A 17742-nucleotide genomic window follows, 5' to 3' on the forward strand; every position below is an offset into this window, starting at 1 on the left:
GGTGCTCTCCAGGATGACAGGGTTGGTCCTGGAGGTGACAGCTCACGTCCCTGTCTGGTGAACATGCAGTGACCAGTCTCTCCTGGTGCAGCCAGCACCCCTTGGGGCCACCATGAGACCAGGTCTCCAGGTGCAAGGTCCAGGGGCAGCTACAGCATCAGGCAGGGAGCAGGTGCCAGTGGGAAGGAGCAGGCAGGCACGGTTCAGGGTTTTCTGTCATTTCTTTATTGGGGCTGAGGGTGCATCATTCACACGGACCTCCGTCCTGGCCCTGTGTGCACACAGGTGTGTATACACACGTCTCCACCAGGCCGGAGCTCCAGTGGGCTGGGGAGGTCAGGCTCTTTTGTAAGACGGTATTAGAAAGAGGGATTCCAAAGGATGGGTGGCATCTCAGGCTGCGGCCCCACCCAGGTGGGAAGCCAGCTCTGCCTGAATGCCAGGGTGCAGCTGACAGCACTGGAGGCCTGCGGGGCTGGGCTATGAGAGGAGCCTGGGGGGATGGAGCAGCCTCCCTCCCAGACCCTGCTCTGGGCTAGTGGCCAGGCCCCGCCCGCCCTGCCCGAGGCACGTCCTTGGGCTCCACAGGAAGGGGGCCTGAAGACCCCGAGTGCTCCATGGGACCAATCCTTGGGCCCTTCTCCGTGCCATGCCTGTCAGAGGACAACTCTCCGGTCCAGGTGGTCCCCACGCCCACTCCGCTGATGCCTCACTTCCAGGTGCTTCTTCTGGACCTTCTCAAAATGCTGCAGCAGCTCTGCATAGTCAATGCTGGGAGAGTCAGCTTTCTGTGACTTGGGGGCTGCCTTCAGACTGTCTCTGGGGAGAGGGAGCAGAAGGGCTCAGCGTCAGTGTCTCAGCACACATGGCGGCTGCTGGGGGGCGGTGTCACTAGTCACAGGAGGGCAGTGGGGTTGGGGCAGGGCCACAGGCTGGTGGAACTGAACCTTGGGGGCTCTGTCTGCTTCAGGCCTGGCAACCCTTCACCAACACTCAGCCCCAAAGAGTTGGGAGGCACCGTTGAGTATCCCTTCCTGGTGGTTGGTGGGACCAGTCAATACTGCCACTTGGATATGGCCTTCAGCCTGTGGGCTGGCAACTGCGCCCAGAGCAGGCATCTCATCGGGAAGCATTTCCTGTTTACGAGTGGCTCCCTTTGGGGTGATAGCCAGGGCTAGCAGCCAGCCAGGAAGCCAGCTGGGGCCTGGAACAGGGTCCAGGGAGAAGGGGGAGGAGGTTTTCTGGGGCAGGGCTGGGGCCTGGGACAACAGGGATGGCTGAAGAGTCTCTGCTGGGCCCTCACCTTGGCAGGACATCTGTTTTTGAGTGTTGGGGCCCTAGGTCTGCAGCCATTCCCTGTTCCTGGGGAAGGAGACCTGGTCTCACCACTGGGCATGCTAATGGCTCCTACAACTCCTGTTGCTACCACCCTCCCAGGTTGCTCTGTACAGCAGCACAGGTTGTGCACAGCACAAGTACAATGTGCCAGGTGCTCCCTATAGTTGTGCAATGTAGTAGCCGTGCTGCCCCCTAGTGTTTAGCTTGCCTCTGGGGACTAGATCCCCTTGGGCCCCTGTCCCATTCCTAACCATCCCTCCAGCAGAGAGTCTCATGAAAGACTGCTCTTCCCTCATTTTGGCCTCACTGGCTTGAGAAAGCAGATATGTGTGGGCTGGGAAGTATCTGCTTCCAGCCCCTGAGGCCTGGTGGCCCTGGTAAGGGGTCTCATGGTGGGCTGTTCATAACAATCCCTGGGCCCTTTGAGTTCATGAAGAGAACCCCACATGGCGGGTCTAGGCAGTAGCTCAGCACAGGAGCTAGACAGAGCTGGACCCAAATGGAACACGTCCACTTCCTAGCCATTTGACCTTGGACGTGTGACTCAGTTTCCTCATCTGTAAAGGGGGGCTGCCATAGGAGGCACCCATGGATTACTGGTGGAGTCCTCCAGACTGGACATGTGAGAGCTTAGCCTGGTCCAGCCCTGGTCTAGGTACCCGATGGGCAGCCACCGTGACTACAGCTCTGCCCCTGAGGTGAGGCCAGCCAGGGTCTGGCAGCTCGAGGCCTGGTGTGCCTCAGCTGCTCAGTGCATTCTGGGGGGAATGCAATGGCGTTTCATCCAAACAGAACCCTCACCAATGAGCCTGGCTCCTGATAAGGCACAGGTGACCAGTGGTCAGAGCCTGACAGGCATCTCTGACCATCCACCAGGCTGCTGGGGCAGGACCAGGGGCAGTGGGGACCTTTCCATGGTTGGGATTGCCATCTGGAGCCCGGAGGTGGCCCCCTGCACCCCTGCTCAGCCTGTCCCTTCCTGCCTTCCTGTTGAAGACGCCCCACCTGAAAACACCTTGGATGGTGGCTGTGACTACTGCTTTCCCAGGCCTCAGGCAACGTTAGTTCAACATAGATCAAAAGAAGCCAAGCGCTGGACTCTGGCTCCTGAAGTCAACTCCCCTGGGAACGGGGAGGGACCTCCCTGTTACAGCTACTCTGTGGCCCAGGTGCCCCAAGAGAGCAACCTGGGCTCTGAGGAGGCCAAGGGACACTCGGGAGCTTGGAGCTCTAACTCTGGGAGGTGGCCAGATGCTACCCCAAGCCCCGTAGGTCGGGGCAGGGGGGAGAGACATGTAGGCCTGGAAACATGAGGCCACAGAGATGACACTGAAGTATGTCATTTGATGCTAGGTGTCCAGGGGTCTGTATGCTGCTCCTCTCAACAGGCCTGGTAAGCCACGGCATTCGGTCCAGAGGAAGGGCTGAGATGAGGGGTTTCTGTGGAGATGCCAGCAGTGGATGGCAAACCTCGGGTGATGTGCACAGATGTGGCCAAGGTAGGGGTGGGGAGAGGCAGGCTGCACCTTGCTCTCTGGGCCTTCATGGTAGCAAGAAGTCCTGCCCCCCCGTGATCTGGCCTCCCTGCAGGCAGCCCCTTCCTAGCCTGGGGTCTTGGGAGCAGGGAGGGGTGCGTCCCATGGGGGTGGGGGTCTCCTCCGAGCACAGAGCCCACAGCTCCCCTCCCTGCATGTCATAGTGGGCATGGACGCTACTCAGGCCCTTAGCCTTTCCTGTATGTTTACAACAACCCTCAGGCAGGGAGTGACTAGGGGACACCCAGCCAGCAGCACAGAGCCGGAATTCCAGAACCCAGAGCTGGCCCTCTCTCCTGCCGCCCCACCCATGCACCTGTCCCCAGGCTAATGCTGGTGAGCATCCCCAGCTTTTCCTTCACAGATTCTCTCCTGCCTCATGGAGGAGATGGTCCCTGGGCGAGCGGCCTGGAAGGCTGAGGGGGCCAGGCCCTGCCGGCACCTTGAGCAGAGGGCTGGGCGAGGAGGGCAGAAACTCCCCCAGCTGTTCCCGGTTTGCAGGCCTGTCAGGCAACCCGACGCTGTCTTCCAGCTGCCTGCCCCTTCCAGGGCTGAGACCGTCCTCAGCCCCCTCTCCAGGGTGTGAACTGTCCCTCTGTGCCCAGCCCTGCAATCTGATCCCTCCTCCAGCTGTTCCCGAGGTCCCTTCCTCGCCCACTGCTCCCCTGTCTATATCTATGACCACTCTTCCTAAGTCCTTGCAAAGAAAGCCTGTGAACCTGAGGCCTCGAAGGCTGGACAGAGCCTCAAGCTTCCATTTAGTCCAAAGGCTCATTTACTGATGAAGAAACCAAGAGCCCAGAGAGGGCATGGGGCTTGTGTGGGGTCACACAACAAATCCTTGGCAGAGCTTGGACCAGATCCTAGTTTAGGCCTATGAACCATCCACGGACACAAAGACTCCTCTAACCAGACGCCTCAACTGCCTGGCCTAGGACCTCCCTGACTCTGACTATGGGAGAGTCTGAGGGAATCCTCATTCTTCCCAGCTTCCCTCTGGGAGAGTGCAGGGAGGGGTCTGACTACTCTGAGCCTTCCCTCCCCTTCCAAGGGATGCTCCCTATAAGAGGAGATGTAGCAGGCAGAGCTCTGAGAGGGAACTGGCCCTGAGCAGAGTAGGGTCCGTGGCCTTGCCCAGGGTCCTCCCCAGGGAGGCAGGCTGGTTCCCATGGGGAAATCAGAGGTCACGGAAGAGCCCTTCCTGCCTCTTCTCCCCTCCAGCTGCATCTTCCCTCCTAAGCGCCTGCCGGGGTGACCCTGACACCTCGTGGGCATGGAAAGGCCAGTGTGGAGGCCAGGCCAGCGAAGCCTGGCGTGGCTTCAGGGCCACCGAGTCCCCGGAACTGAAGGTGCTCGGCTAAGGGAGTCCAAATGCAAACCTAACTCCATGGCTGCTCCCTGCTCCCCTGGGACCCTCAATGCGCCTGCCGCATGCTGTCTCCTGGGGATTACCCGGAGACACCATGAGCAGCTGGGACAGGGCCTGGCCCTGCCACCCCAGAGCTGCTGTCTGGGGAAAGGGGCAGGGTGAGCAGGAGCTGGGCCTTGGCCCAGGGGCCACACCTGCTGGGGGCTCAAGCCCCTCCAGCTGCCCTGGGACAGACAACCTCTCAGGGGCCCCAAACCCAGCCTCTGGAGAGCGAGGCCAGGGTGGGGGGAGTGGTGGTAGCCAGTGGGACAGAGGGCATGGGGCCTCGGGTCAGGGGCCCTGACTGCCGGGCAGGCCCATCTCAAGGCTGCCTGCGTCTGTCCCAAGGGCAAAGGCCCGAGGCCTTCTGGGGAGCAAGGCGCCAGGCCTGCTGAGTGGCTCGAACAGCCTGGGAGGGAATTCTAGATACACAGGGCATCTGATGCAAGCCGGGCGCTCTCCATTCAGCGTAAATCTTCTCAGTGGCTCTGCTTGTTTCCATGGCGACCTGACAAGTGAAATTTTCCATCTCGGATGCCAAATGCCTGTGGATGAGGCAAAGCCTCCAAGGGTTACCAAATATAGACACGGCCCAGCAGGCTCGGGGGGCCGGGCCAGCACTGGGTTCCGGGTGGGAGCCTGGACCCCCCTAGGGGCTGCAGCCCTGCTATCCGGAGGCTGCCATGCTGGGCCTCTCTGTGGACGTTGCCTGGGACCTGTTCTTCCTGTGGGCAGGACCCGAGCAGGGTAGTCATGGGCGCACCCCTGCCCCCCACCCCACCCAGGAGGGCTTGGGAAGGTCCCAGTAATGCCAGCGGCTCTCAGTGGCCCAGGTTTGAGCCTCTGCCACAGACAGAAGGGGAGGGCAGTCTGAGGCCCAGGACTAGGCCTTATCTGGCTTTCTTGCCTGTCTGCTGCCCGGAACAGTCTCTGAGCTGGGGCATGAACTCCTCCTTCTCCTGGAGTTTCTCTCCAGGGACCTCTGTTTGGGTGACTCCAGCACGCCCTCTGATTTTTTAGATTAACTCAACCCTGATTACTGGAGAAGGTATTGCTACCACCTACCACGTCGTAAACACTCCCAGAATCTGTCAGCCTGGTGCTCTGAGGTGGAAATGAGAGGCCCAAGGGCAAGTGTGTGTGGGGGGGTATGACAGTGTCCGCAGTGACAGAGGGGTGTGATGCCGAGGCAAGAGAGACCCTCAGGAGCCCCCTTAAACACTCTCTGCTTGCCAGGCCTATCTGGCCCTGACTTGCTGGGTGGCAGGAGCCTCCGCCCCCCGCGGAGGCAGAGGTGGCAGTCCCTGGCCCGCACTCACTCGGTCTGCAGCAGCTCGGGGTTGGGCACGCACTGGAGCCGGTGGGAGAGCAGCTGGAAGGCGCTGCTCTGGGGCAGCAGCATGAGCAGGCCGTAGAGGGCCTTGATCAGGTACGGGTTGTTCTTCACATCCAGCAGCTGCAGGCGCAGGTCTGTGGGAGGGCAGGGGTCAGGGGTTAGGGGGTCAGGCACTGCCCTGGACTATACCTCAGCCTGGCCAGGAGAGGGCTAGCCAGGTGGCTGCGGCTCAGAGCGAGGTGAGGGCTCCTAACAGTCGGACATGCCTGCCCCTCCTCCAGCAGTCTTAGCCGTCCCCACAATCTTCTTCCTACCTACCCACCTGTCCCTCTGTCTGATCTTTGCCTGGCGACCCCCATCCTGCTGCCAGGCCTGGTCCCCTCCCCTCCCACTCACTGCCTCCCTGGTAATGTGGGGGCTTGGGGCCTGTAGTGTAACAGACTCCCCGGTCTGCTCTGCACGTGCCAGCACAAAGAGCTATAAATAGGGTGAGCTGGAAAAAAAGACTGGATTAGGAGCTGTAAGGAAGGGCAGGATGGAAAAATGCTTCTGTGTGTGGCTAAACACACGCCAAGCCCAGGAGTGTCTGGTAGGTGCTTTTGGAAATCCACCTCAGACACCAGCCCTGCCACCACTTGCAGACAGGAGGAGACGCACCCTGGTCCTGTCCAGCCTCCAGTCCAACTAAACAGGCCCATGCTTCTCTCCTGAGCACCGCCAGGAGAATCACTGGCTTCTACCTTCTGGTGTCTCTTGGCCCAGTCCGAGGCATCCTTTGTGGAAGATGAGTCACAAAATTCTGGAGAGGCCATGTCACCCAGGAACAGCTGCACAGGGGTCTGGGCTGGCACTGAGTGGGAGCAGCCAGGCCTTGGGGCCAGGGTGAGCCAGGAAGCAGGGGCCTCCCACACTGGCCCCTCCCCTTGGCCCAAGAGGCAGGAGCCACCAGTGGAGACCTGAACTGTCCGCAGGCCTAGTGACTTCAGCAGAAGTGCGGGCCTGGGGCCGACCCCGTGGCCTAGCGGTTAAGTGCGTGCGCTCCGTTGCTGGCGGCCCGGGTTCACATCCCGGGCTCGCACCGACACACTGCTTGTCAGGCCATGCTGTAGGGGCGTCCCACATAAAGTGGAGGAAGATGGGCACGGATGTTAGCTCAGGGCCAGTATTCCTCAACAAAAAAGAGGTGGATTGGCAGCTCAGGGCTGATCTTCCTCACAAAAAAAAAAAAAAAAAAGAAAGAAATGAGGACCTATTTCAAGTCCAGTCCCCACTCTGGGCCCTGGGGAAGCTGGGGCTTTGGGGCCAAGCCAGCTACTAGTGGGGTCTAGGCAACCCAGGGTGGGAATGGGGGCTGGGCAAGACCAGGGTGTATCTGCTGTGGTTGCCCCAATAAAGCCCTGAGCCTGGAGAGAAGGAGCTTGTGGCTTCTCTAGGTTCAGGCTGGACCTGACCTCAGGTGAGCGTGTACCTGGCTGCCCTGGGAGGCCCTTGGGCAAGTGAGATGTCAGGCCAGGGGACCACCTGGAACAGGCTCTGATGCACGCCGCTAGGAACAGAGTCTCCCTCCCACTTTTCTGTCTCCCGGGCATCCATCACTGTGGTGCCCAGCTGTTGGGAGAAGCTGGCTTCTGTTCAGATGGGAGTGGGGGGGGGGGTCCCTCGGCCCCTGCTTTGGCCTCCAGGGTGAAGGCCGATGGGCTTAGCTTGGGCAGGTCAGAAGTACTGCCAGAGAGCAGGAGGCCTGGGCAGCCAGCTTGGCCGGCAGGTGGCCTCCTGCCTCCCGGCTCCCCTACCATACCATAAGCACGTGTTTCATTCAGAGAGTTGCCTGCTTTGGGGGGCAGGCATCGTTTGTGTTGAGGCACCAAGAGCTGAGCTCGCCCCAGCCAGCTGCCACTTTTGCACATTCAATCTGGGTGTTACGAGCAGGCAGCTCCTGCCCATCAGCTCCCAGCAAATGCCAACCGTGCCCAGGGTGCCCCACAGCATCCGAGAGCCAGGGCAGAGGACAGCATGCCTGGAGGGTGGCCGGGGACAGCTCTGGGACAGTTGCCCCACCTGCCCCTGATAGCACTGCCCCAGTTCTCTCTGGCAGGATGGTATTAGCTTTTAGGTGGGTTTTGCCCATAGTGCTGGCCTGTGTTCACAAGACCCACCCTTGAGGCACACAGGCAGGACCCACCTTCTGATGGCACATGTCCCAGCCCTGCTCTAGCTGGTGTCCTCAGCCCTGTCATCCCCAGTCTTACGTTCTTTTTTTTTTTTTGTGAGGAAGATTAGCCCTGAGCTAACATCCGTGCCAATCTTCCTCTTGTTGCTGAGGAAGACTGTCCCTGGGCTAACATCCGTGCCCATCTTCCTCCACTTTATATGGGAGGCCGCCACAGCATGGCCTGACAAGCAGTGCCTTGGTGCGTGCCTGGGACCCGAACCTGGGCCGCCAGCAGCAGAGTGTGTGCACTTAACCACTATGCCATGGGGCCAGCCCCCTCCAGTCTTACATTCTTGACATTCCAGAAGCATCCCTGGGGTGACTGCCCTCCCTCCCTCCCCAGCTGCAGGGAGAGTTGCTCTCTGAGCTGGCCTCCACCCCTGCCCCACTCCAGGCCAGCCCAAGGCCAGAGGCAGGGCTCTTACATGTGAAGATGGGGCACTCGATCAGCTGCACCAACTTGTCCACTTCAGTGAGGAAATCCACAGTGACCTCCAGGTCCCCGCTGGGTGGGCAGTCAAGGGAAGTCTGACCACTGGGCCAGGACAGCCTGTCTCTGTGAAGGACCTCAGCTGGCGGTGGGGGCCACCGGAGAGCTGGGACCCAGGGGCTCGACCTGGCGGCTCAAGCACACCGTCCTCCCTCCAGGCCCTGGTGTCCTAGGCACAGAGCCTGCTTCTGCCTAAGTGGGATCTGGCACATGAAGGGCATCAGTCTATTCTCTTTGCCCTTCTGGCCCTCTAAGTGAAAAGCGGCACTGCTGTCCCCCTGCCTGGGCACTGTGGCTCTGCTCCAGCAGCTCTCTCTTCTGCACCCTGCAGGCTCTGGAAGGCTCTTATCATGGCCCTGCAGCATGTGGGGGAGGGCTGGGTAGGCAAGGCCCCTGCTTCTGCCTGAGTGGACGCCCATCAGCAGGGCCACGGTCAGGGCTGCAGCAAGCGTCTGGCCTGCGGCCTCTGGGTCACACCAATGGCTGAGGAGCAAATCTAGGTTATGGAAGGACAGCAGGCACCCTGAGGGGGTCAGGCAAGGCCACAGCTGACCCTCAACAGAGGCACCTCAGGGCCCCTCATTCCTTACCCCCCAACTCCTGGCCCTCAGGGAAGGAGGCCAATTTTGCATCCTAAGCAGCCCTCCAATCCAGGGCTCCAGGCTGGGCATTCACAGAGGAGGCTGCTTTGCTTCACAGTGTTTTAAACAAAATCTGCCCATGGACGCCTTTTGCTGAGGCAGGCTCTGAGGCATGCTGGGGGTCTTCCCTCTTCCTGAGGCCTCCCGTCCAGCCCGCTTCTCCCTGCTTTGTCACCTGCTGAGCCTGTTGGGCTCTGGCTCTGTGGCCCCTGAAGGTCCCTGAGCTCCTCATCAGCAACACCACCAACACTCGCGCTCAAGCCCGCAGGCCTTACCGACGCCCTCCCCGTAGCCAGGCCTTTTCTCCCCGCCCCGCTCCAGCACTGGGCCCAGCACGATCTGCCACGAGCAGAGTGTACCCCACCTCTTCCCTGGGACACCTCACCTACATGGCCCCATCAGCACCCCTGGGCTGGGCCCGCTCAGCTCTGACCTCCACCTCACAAGGACCACCTCCCTCCACAAGGCCCCAGATGACCTTGTTTGCGGCCAACAGCACTCTCCCAAATACATCTCTCACCGTGCCTGCACAGGCAGAGCGTAGGGGCAGGGCAGGAGTATGGCAGCTGGGCCCACACCTGGGCAGGAAGGGAGCACTGGGTCCCCTCCTGTCCCTCAGCGGCTGGACCAGAAGAACAGTGAAAGCGAAGGATACAACTTCTGGATGAGGTCGTAGGCATGCCGGTAGTTCTGGGTGAGGAAGCAGAGGGACACTGTGGTGACAGGGTTGTGGCACCAGGAGCGGTACAGGCAGCAGAACAGGTTCTGGCTCTCCTGAGGGGGAGAGGTGTGAGCAGTTAACAGAGCCCCTCCGTTTCTTCCCCAGGCGCTCCTTCTCCACCAGGGACCCTCGAGGGAAAGGCCACGGGCCTGAGATCCAGGGCCCTGGTGGAGCATCAGGGAGCCAGCTCAGCACCCCAGGCTGTGTGTGGCAGCCCTGCTGGGAATGAGCTGTCACAAAGGACACGCTGACAGCTCCTCCTAGACCCTGTGATTACCCCCTGACCCACAGAGCCATGTGGTGGTGGCTGCGAGGGCCTGGTCAGGAGTTAGCCTGTCCTCTGTGTTGGAGTTTCCACCCTTGGCAAATAACAGTACTTGTCTTCTCCAGAACTCTGTGGTCCTGAGCCTGTGGGGCTGGGTGGTGGAGGTGGTGACCCGACAGTGATGGGAGGGCCTGGGGTGTGGGCCAGGCGGAGGACGCTCCTCAGGGCCCAGGCTCTCCCTGGCGGCGCCCTCCTCTCATCCTCAAAAGCCATCTCCTCCCTCTTCTACGGCCCACCTTGCACTCGGGAACCAGCCCAGGAGCTGAGCCCACACTCAGGGGAGCCCCTGCCCTGAGGAAAATTCTTAAGGCCTCTACGAATGTCTAGAAGGAACCACAGGAAGGCAGGGGTGTGGCCTGGATCACTCTGAGCCACTCAGCCCCAGATGCCCTCAGACATAGGCTTGGATGTCCTGGAGAGGGGGTGGAGGCAGGGTCTGAGCTGGGAAGGGGGGTATGGGGGTGGTCATCAAAGCCCAGATTAGGGAATGAAACCCTCAGAGCCACCCCACATGTCCAGGATGGTGGCCACCTCCAGAGGGCCTCTGCAGCTCAGCCCCCCTCCCCAGGCTGAGCGAGGCCTTCCACCACGTCCCCCAGAGCAGGATGGTAGGATAGTGAGCACCTCCCTGCTCTCTCTGACCAGCCCTGGCAAGTCCCCACCCAAAGCCTGGGACAGGCAGCGCTCTGACACCTGGGCTTACGACAGAGTGACTTGTGAGACTGATGTATCCAGCTGTGGGAGAGGGGCCAGGGCCAAGGAGGAGGGCGAGGAGAGCTATAACCCCTGATCTCTGGGAGGGTTGTAACCCGGAGGCCTCACCGTGACAGGGCGGCATCGCCCAGTGGTCTTGACCTCACCAGGTCCCACCACGTGGGACTGAACTGAATCCACTCTGTGTGCAAGGGGGCAGTGCTGGCGTTGGGGTGGGGTGTCAATGAGTGGAAAGGGCACAGCCTTTGACGGGTCAGGGAGGGCATGAGGACTCTGAAGTAGAGTCCAGAACCTCCTGTGGGCAGAGACCTGTGCAGCAGGTAGCTCCAAGGAAACCAGCTGTGACTCACTCCCACGGTTAGCCCTTACATGTAGCCAGCCCATAGGTATCATATTCTACACTGGACCAGAGAGTTCCGATTTCATCCCCCGTCTCCTCCTCATGAACCTCCTGGGGCTGAGCGGTGGGCCGGCACAGCGGTGCGCCTGCGTGCATGCAGGATTAAACCGGGCCCAGAGCCAGTGGACATGGAATACCAGAGTCTTCAGGTCCTTGAGCTGGTTCCTCAGCTGGAAGAGCTCTGTGGAGGTGAGCAGGATGGTGTTGAGGGTGTGGACCATGGTCGAGGCGAACTTGAGGTCCTCCTCCCGGAGCAGGATGTCTGCCATCGAGTGAAAGATGTTCTCAGCGTTCAGCAAGAGGCAGAGCTGCCTGGAAAACAGGCAAAGCACAGGTGACGGAAACCGCTGGGCCTCAACTTAGGAACTCTCTCCCTGGTCTTTCAGTGTCCTAAGGAAACCTGCTCTGTCCTGGGTCTGGTGCGGGACCCTGGCTCGGGGCTGTGAGGGGATATTGGGGTGTTGCTCACAGCAGGCCTGGCTTTACGCCTCCCAATACCGCTCACGTTGGCCTAGCAACTGCAGAGCCCCACGACCTGTATTTATCCCCCTACCCTGCCTCGGGCTGAGAGAAACAGCTGGGCCTCTGGCTACCAAAGTCGTCACAGGAGCCCCGAATTACCTTCCTGATCTCCCACATACCACAGCAATGCCCCCCACATGCCAAGGCATGCTCTGCCCCTTCCTGGCTTTTCTTTTCTAGATAGAACTTATCTTCATGTGACAAACAGCCTACATGCTGGTCATCTGTGTATTGTCCCCTTGCCCTCCCCTAAGACAGCCCCCTGGGGTCAGGAACTCTTTGTGCTGTTCCCGGCTGTACCTGCGCCTAGAGCAGGCCTGAGGTGGTGGGCTCAGTAGGTCCTGTGGGATGAGCAGACCCTAGGACGACCCCCGAGTTTTATCTTTACTGCTCAGATAATGAAGCTCGGGCTCAGGGAGAAGTGACTTGACCGAGGTCGTGGGCTTGGTTAGCGCCACTTCCCCTTCCCGCCATCTCTCCTCTAATAAGAGTCTTGGGGGGATAAGGCTTGGGCTTTGTGGAGGAGTCTCAATTTTAAAAACAGAAAACAGGGAACAAAGAGAATGAAGAAAAACAGTTTTTCAAGGGTCCCTGGGCCAAGGTGACAGGCAGGTCTCAAGGACAGGCTCAGAGGAAGCCTGTCGACCTCCAAAGTTTGCCACTGTGCCCACAGAGACCCGGCCTTCAGAGGATCAGCCGGCCTTCCTGTGGGGAGTCCAGGGACCCAGAGCTCCTGCAAACCAAGGAGGCAGGTAGGGGCCGCATAGGAGCGGCCGAGTGGCTGATGAGGAGGGTGGGGTGTGGCCTCTGAGCTCCTGACTGTTAGGGGCTGGTGCCAGCATGGCGCAGCCACCCCCATCTCCTGTCCAAGGCTATTGTCTGTCTGCCTGACTCCTAGTCTCTGCTCCAGGGAAGCATCCCACAGACCAGGCCTTGGGCTTCTGAGGACAAGGGTCTGAGGCCTCTAGGTCTCGTGTACATTTGAATGACATGAGGTGCATTTGGACCAACACACCTGAAACATCCATCCCAGGTCACTGAACTTTCACTACACTCAGCATTACCAGAGACTGGCTTCCTGCTTCCCTTGGAATACCAGCCATGCCTTGGGGCCAGGATGGAGAAGATTCTTCTCTACCTCCAGCCCCTGAAAAATCCCAGAGCATTTGGTAATGGAGAGGCCAAACCACAAAGCGCAAACAGTGGGCAGGTTGCCTCCAGCCCAGGCCCAGCCAGAACGAGCAGACAAGCAAGAAAGCACCCAAGAAATGGAAACAAGGCTGTTGGGGGCTGGGGCTGGGGGTTAGTGTGGAGAGGTCCTGCCATCGCCCAGGTGGCTCCCCTGCTCACCTAGTGCAGGTGAGGTGGGAAAAGGCCCCCGAGCCTGGTGCTCCTGATCGGCTGTGTGCCCAATGTCTCTCCGCAACAATTTCTTCACCTCTTAATGGGGGGCAATTCCTACCTCTACAATGGGGGCCACTCAGAGGACAGCCGCGAAGACTAGTGACAACTCGTGTGGGGTGCACGGTATACGGTGAATGGAATCCCCGTTGGTACCACAGGTGGGGATAACAGCCACGCCCAGGAGGAAGCCTGGCCCTTACGAAGAGCACAGACAGCACTTCCTGCCCCTCCTGGTCCTCCCACCCCTGTCTCCAGGGCTGTGGGATAGAAATGTTCCAGAAGGGCAGGCCGGGGAGGAAGGGGACCATTCTGACAAATGGTCACAAATGCCCGTCGCCTGCAGCTGCTGCCGTCTCCATGACAGAGGCCAACAGCTGAGGCTGCTGCCAGGCAGCGCTCTCTAGGGACCACAGGCCCGCTGGGACGTGCAGCAGCCGGAGGGTGGGGGGGCCGTGCTCTCACGTGAGGATGGCTGGGGAGGGTGCATAAGGGAAAGGCGGGCACCAAGGCCTCCTGGTGTCTCTAAACAGAACTACAGAAGGTCAGGGATGGTAGAGTGTTCTGGAAACACTAGTCTCTCGCCACCAGTGACACTACACTCTCCAGGTTTCCTCCTACCTTGCCACGGACTGCTCCTCCTCCTCTGGTGTCACGGTAGCTCTTCTGCTCTCTCTAGTCTGTGTCTCTTGGTGGTCCTTCTGGTCCCAGGGATATTTTCAACACTGCTTCTAGACCAGTGGCTGCCACATGCGCCTTTTGAACCCCATGAACTCTGGATGGCACTGCTCCTTGCCCGGTGGACGGCCCTGTTTGGCTGCCCAACAGGCATTTCACACTTGGCAGGGCCACCACACAGCTCTCGGTTTCCCCCTCGACTTGGGCCCCCCAGCCTTTCCTAGCTCGGGGAAATGGTCTCACTGCCCACCTGGCTGCTCCAGCCCAAACCAAGGAGTCATCTTTGATCCCCTGGGCCCCTGTGTCCGGTCCACCCAAGCTGGGGGCCCTGCTTAGGGCACATCCTGCCTCCTCCTGGCCCTGTCTCAGCGGCCCCCACCCTGCAGCAAGCGTCAGCAGTGTTCTAATTGGTCTCCCTGCTTCTTCTCTCAGCCTTATAACTCACTCTCCACGCACCGACGGGGCAATCCTGACAAAATGTCAATCAGAGCACGTCAGTCCCCAATGCCCTCCACATCTTAATAAAACCCAGCTCCTCACCATGGCCTCCGGGATGTCACACTTTCTCGTCAGTTCCCCTCCAACCTCAGCTCTTTATGATCCCTCCTTTACTCATGATGTGCTGGCCTCTTGTGCTTTTCTTCTGTTCCTGACCTCTGCCTTGGCCTGCCAGAACGCGAACTGCAAAGGGCAGGGCTTGTCCGTGACCCTCATGTCCCTCATACCAAGAAGAGGGCCTGGCCCACAGTAGCTGCTCAATAGTCACTGGTGCATGGAGGAGCCGTGCTCATCTCCATCAAGGCTTCACGGACAGGCCCGGAGATGCTCCCACGCCGCGCTCCAGCACGCCCCCTTTGCTCACCCCGGGCAGGCCCCTGCATGCTGTGCACACCCTGGTCTGCAGCTGAGCAGCTGCCCTGATGTTACATTTTCACCCTTATCACCCAGGGCGACCTGGGTGGCTGGCTCAGCCCAGGAGACTCCTGAGAGGTGTGGCCAGGACAGCCTGAAGGATCAGCAACAACACATCACACCAAGGAGTCCCCCAGTGAGCACCGCTCATTAAACCACCACAAGAGGAGAGGGGAGAAGCCAGGAAGAGGCACCACAGAGGGGAGCAGCAGGGGCACATGGTACACCTAGCCTTCAGGCCCCCGTGCTCTGGATGTTTGCCACCACCCCTTCTTCAGTGGGGTTTGTCTCCCCTCCCCTGGAGGCCGCTGGGCAGAGGCTGGAGGGGCTGCTCTGGGGCCCTCACCTTCAGAGCCTAAGGTAGCAGCTCCCAGGGGGTTTTGGCTCTGTGGCTGGGGTGGGCGGGGAAGTGGGGGCCACACCCTGCCTCACCTTATCCAGCCTTTGCCTGCCCATCCCAAGGTTACCCTAGGCATAGGGAGAAGGAAAACACCTCCTAGACTGCTGGGTCACGAAGCCTCCAGAAGGCAAGAATAATTAAGTATCAGCTAGCTAGTAGGAGTTCTTACCACACGCCAGGAACCACGCTGAGGGTGTTACAGTAATTCGCTTGGGATAGTAAGGGGTGATGGGAAAGCACCGCAAACATGTGCCCGAGTGCTCATCGGGGTCAGGGCCCTGTCCTGGGCAAGTCTGGGAAGGTCGGCCGGGCCACATCTTGGACAGCTCTGAATACCTGAACACGATGCCAATTCCTCCTCCTGAGTCAAGAAGGCGGGGGAGGGAGAAAAGAGGACCCACTTTTCACTTCAACTCCGAGTCCATGTCACGATCCGCACAGGTGGCTTCAGAGGCCCCAGGTTCCTCCTGTGGCATCTCACCAAGTCCCCCCAACCCCGGGCAGAGGGTATACTAACACCCCCACACAGAGAGGACCCACGCCGCCACTCACACAGCTGACCAGGGGAGGAGGAAGGGAGAATCCAGACCCAGAAGAGTCAACTTCCAGAACCTGTGTTCCTTCTTACTGCTCTGCCTCCCTGGTGCCCAGTGTGAGCAGACACTGGGGACTGTCCCTGCCTGGTGGGGGCCTGGCAGATGGCTGCCTTGCAGGGCTGCTGCGTCATCAGTTCTCTGCTGAGCCCCAGCCCGGCCTGAGCTGCCTGCCTGGCTCTCAAGCATAGCATCGATGATGGAACACAGCGTGCAAGCACTAAACATTTGTCCATATTTTTTAATACCCATATTAAAGTGCTATTCATCACGAGACAATGGCTTGGAAAATGCTTGGGGACAAGGCAGAGAAGTGGGGTGGGAGGCAACCCGGACAGGGCCTGGGAGGGCACATCCTGGAAGCCTACCTTAGGGCTGGAGGAGAGCAGGGGCCCACATGCGTGTGCCCAGAGGTGGCCTCTGGCATGCAACTGTGAGGCCTGTGCTCCTCACACTCAGACCGGAGCCCCCGTGGACAGGGCTCTGCCTCCCCCTCCTCAAGCCTCCGGCTACTTGCATGGACAGCTATTCCCTTACTTCCAGGTCTGGGTTCATGGTGGGCAGGGAACAGTTCTCTCTGGTTCCTCTGTCACATACCAGGAGCACTTAGGGGAGAAACCTGCCTTTGGCCTGCTCTGAAGCCCCCGGGACCTAAGACAGGGACTGCCACTTTCCCCAATGGACTGAGATGACACTGCGCTGCCCATAGAGGTCCCTTCTCTGGGGCGGCCTCGAAAGGCCAAGGCCTATACTGGGACCAGGGGAAGGCACTCGGGAGCAGTGCCCACCTGGAAGCGGCCACACCACACTTGCCAGGCTGGTGGGAGCTTTGTGTCACTGTCCCTTCAACCACTAACACTGGCCAAGCATCCACATGCACCAGACTCCGGCCCTGAATGGCCACCAGCCTCAGTGCTGGTCCATGGAGGAGGATGCTCTCCCGAGCCCCTGCCTGGCACCCACCCACAGCCCCTGCTTCAGGTGACATTTGGGCCAGAGCGGGTAGGAGGAGGAAGGTGTCAAGTGGCTCTAGACCAGCCAGTCACGTCCTGAGGCCATGTGGCCCAGGCTGGGCAGGAGAAGGCCTACCCAGGGGGCAACAGCTGCCGCCTGCCTCAAGGGAGAAGCCTGACACTGTCCTTCAGTCCGGCCTGCGTGTAGAAAAGGGGCCACATGCTGCTTCTCCTCTAAGGACCTAGACAGGCCACCAACTTGGGCAAGGTCAAGCCTTGGTTTGGAGGACAAGACCTGCCCGGTGGCTTTGAGCCTGTCTTCCCCCTGGGCTGTGTGCCAACAGGAGAGAAGAGGCACAGCCGGCTCCTGCACTCCCAGGGCCCCAGGGCGCGAGGTGGGGCCACTTCTGCAGCCAGAGGCCTCTCCCCACCTGGGCAGCCCTGCTGTCCCCTGGGTTCATCCTGTGGGCCTGGACAGGGCACAAGGGACAGGTCAGTGTGGAGGAGGCCCTCTTGGTGGTGAGGGGGTGAAAGGGGGAGTGTGAGCAGGTCCTCTCAGGACAGATGCACCCTAGGGGCCGGGGGAAGGGCATGGCTTGGCATAGAGGAGAGGGGCGTGGACAGCAGGGGAATGGGCTCGTCACAGCAGGAACACCACAGAGGGGTATGGGCTCTGGAGGCCCCAGCATGGGTGCCCTTCCTGGGGAGGAAGGATTCTGGATTTCTGCTGGGCTGCCTTCTGGGAAATCTGGACTCTGCCATGCGGCTTGGGGAAGATGTAAGACTTCTTCCCATGACCCCACTTCCCTCTGAAAAAAGGACCAGCAAAGTTAGCATGGCCAGAAACAGCCTCCCCCACCCTCGTTGTCAGCCGATCCTTCCCAGGTCCCTGGGCTATTTGCTGGGGACGCTCCTGCCAGCTCTGTCACCAAGTAAGGGCATACTGACGCCCCCACCACCCCTGCTCCCAACTGTTCTGACACTGAGCCCAGAGTTGAGGGCTGGCTGGGAAGTGAGCTAATCTACACTCGCTGGGGTGGTGGGGGCTGCTGCACTCCTCTCTTCTCCCCCCTCCTTCCTCGGGTTTGGCCTTTTAAAGAGTGACAAAAGGCAGAAGCAGATGATGTGTCTGACCCATAGTGGCGATGCCTAGGATGAGCCTT

At 60.1% G+C, this 17742-nt stretch overlaps 1 protein-coding gene across 3 annotated transcripts in view; it reads right to left on the bottom strand.

The window, feature by feature from the left end:
- Positions 1-202: 202 nt before the first annotated feature.
- The window catches only part of VAC14 (VAC14 component of PIKFYVE complex), a 103072-nt gene continuing 85532 nt past the window's right edge, over positions 203-17742 (bottom strand). For 2 of the 3 annotated variants that reach the window (XM_087419962.1, XM_004431816.3), the window contains 5 exons: positions 11258-11432; positions 9616-9734; positions 8255-8334; positions 5601-5751; positions 203-819 (listed from right to left, as the gene is read on the bottom strand). In XM_087419962.1, coding sequence (XP_087276088.1) covers positions 657-819; positions 5601-5751; positions 8255-8334; positions 9616-9734; positions 11258-11432 — 688 coding nt within the window. In that variant the 3' untranslated portion in view covers positions 203-656. Of the gene's footprint in view, positions 820-4417; positions 4790-5600; positions 5752-8254; positions 8335-9615; positions 9735-11257; positions 11433-17742 lie in introns of those variants that run through there. The other variant, XM_014788558.2, reaches the window with a different exon arrangement.

The sequence above is a fragment of the Ceratotherium simum genome, chromosome 30 (assembly GCF_057802395.1).
Source record: "Ceratotherium simum simum isolate JZ-2026a chromosome 30, ASM5780239v1, whole genome shotgun sequence".
Classification (NCBI taxonomy): domain Eukaryota; kingdom Metazoa; phylum Chordata; class Mammalia; order Perissodactyla; family Rhinocerotidae; genus Ceratotherium; species Ceratotherium simum.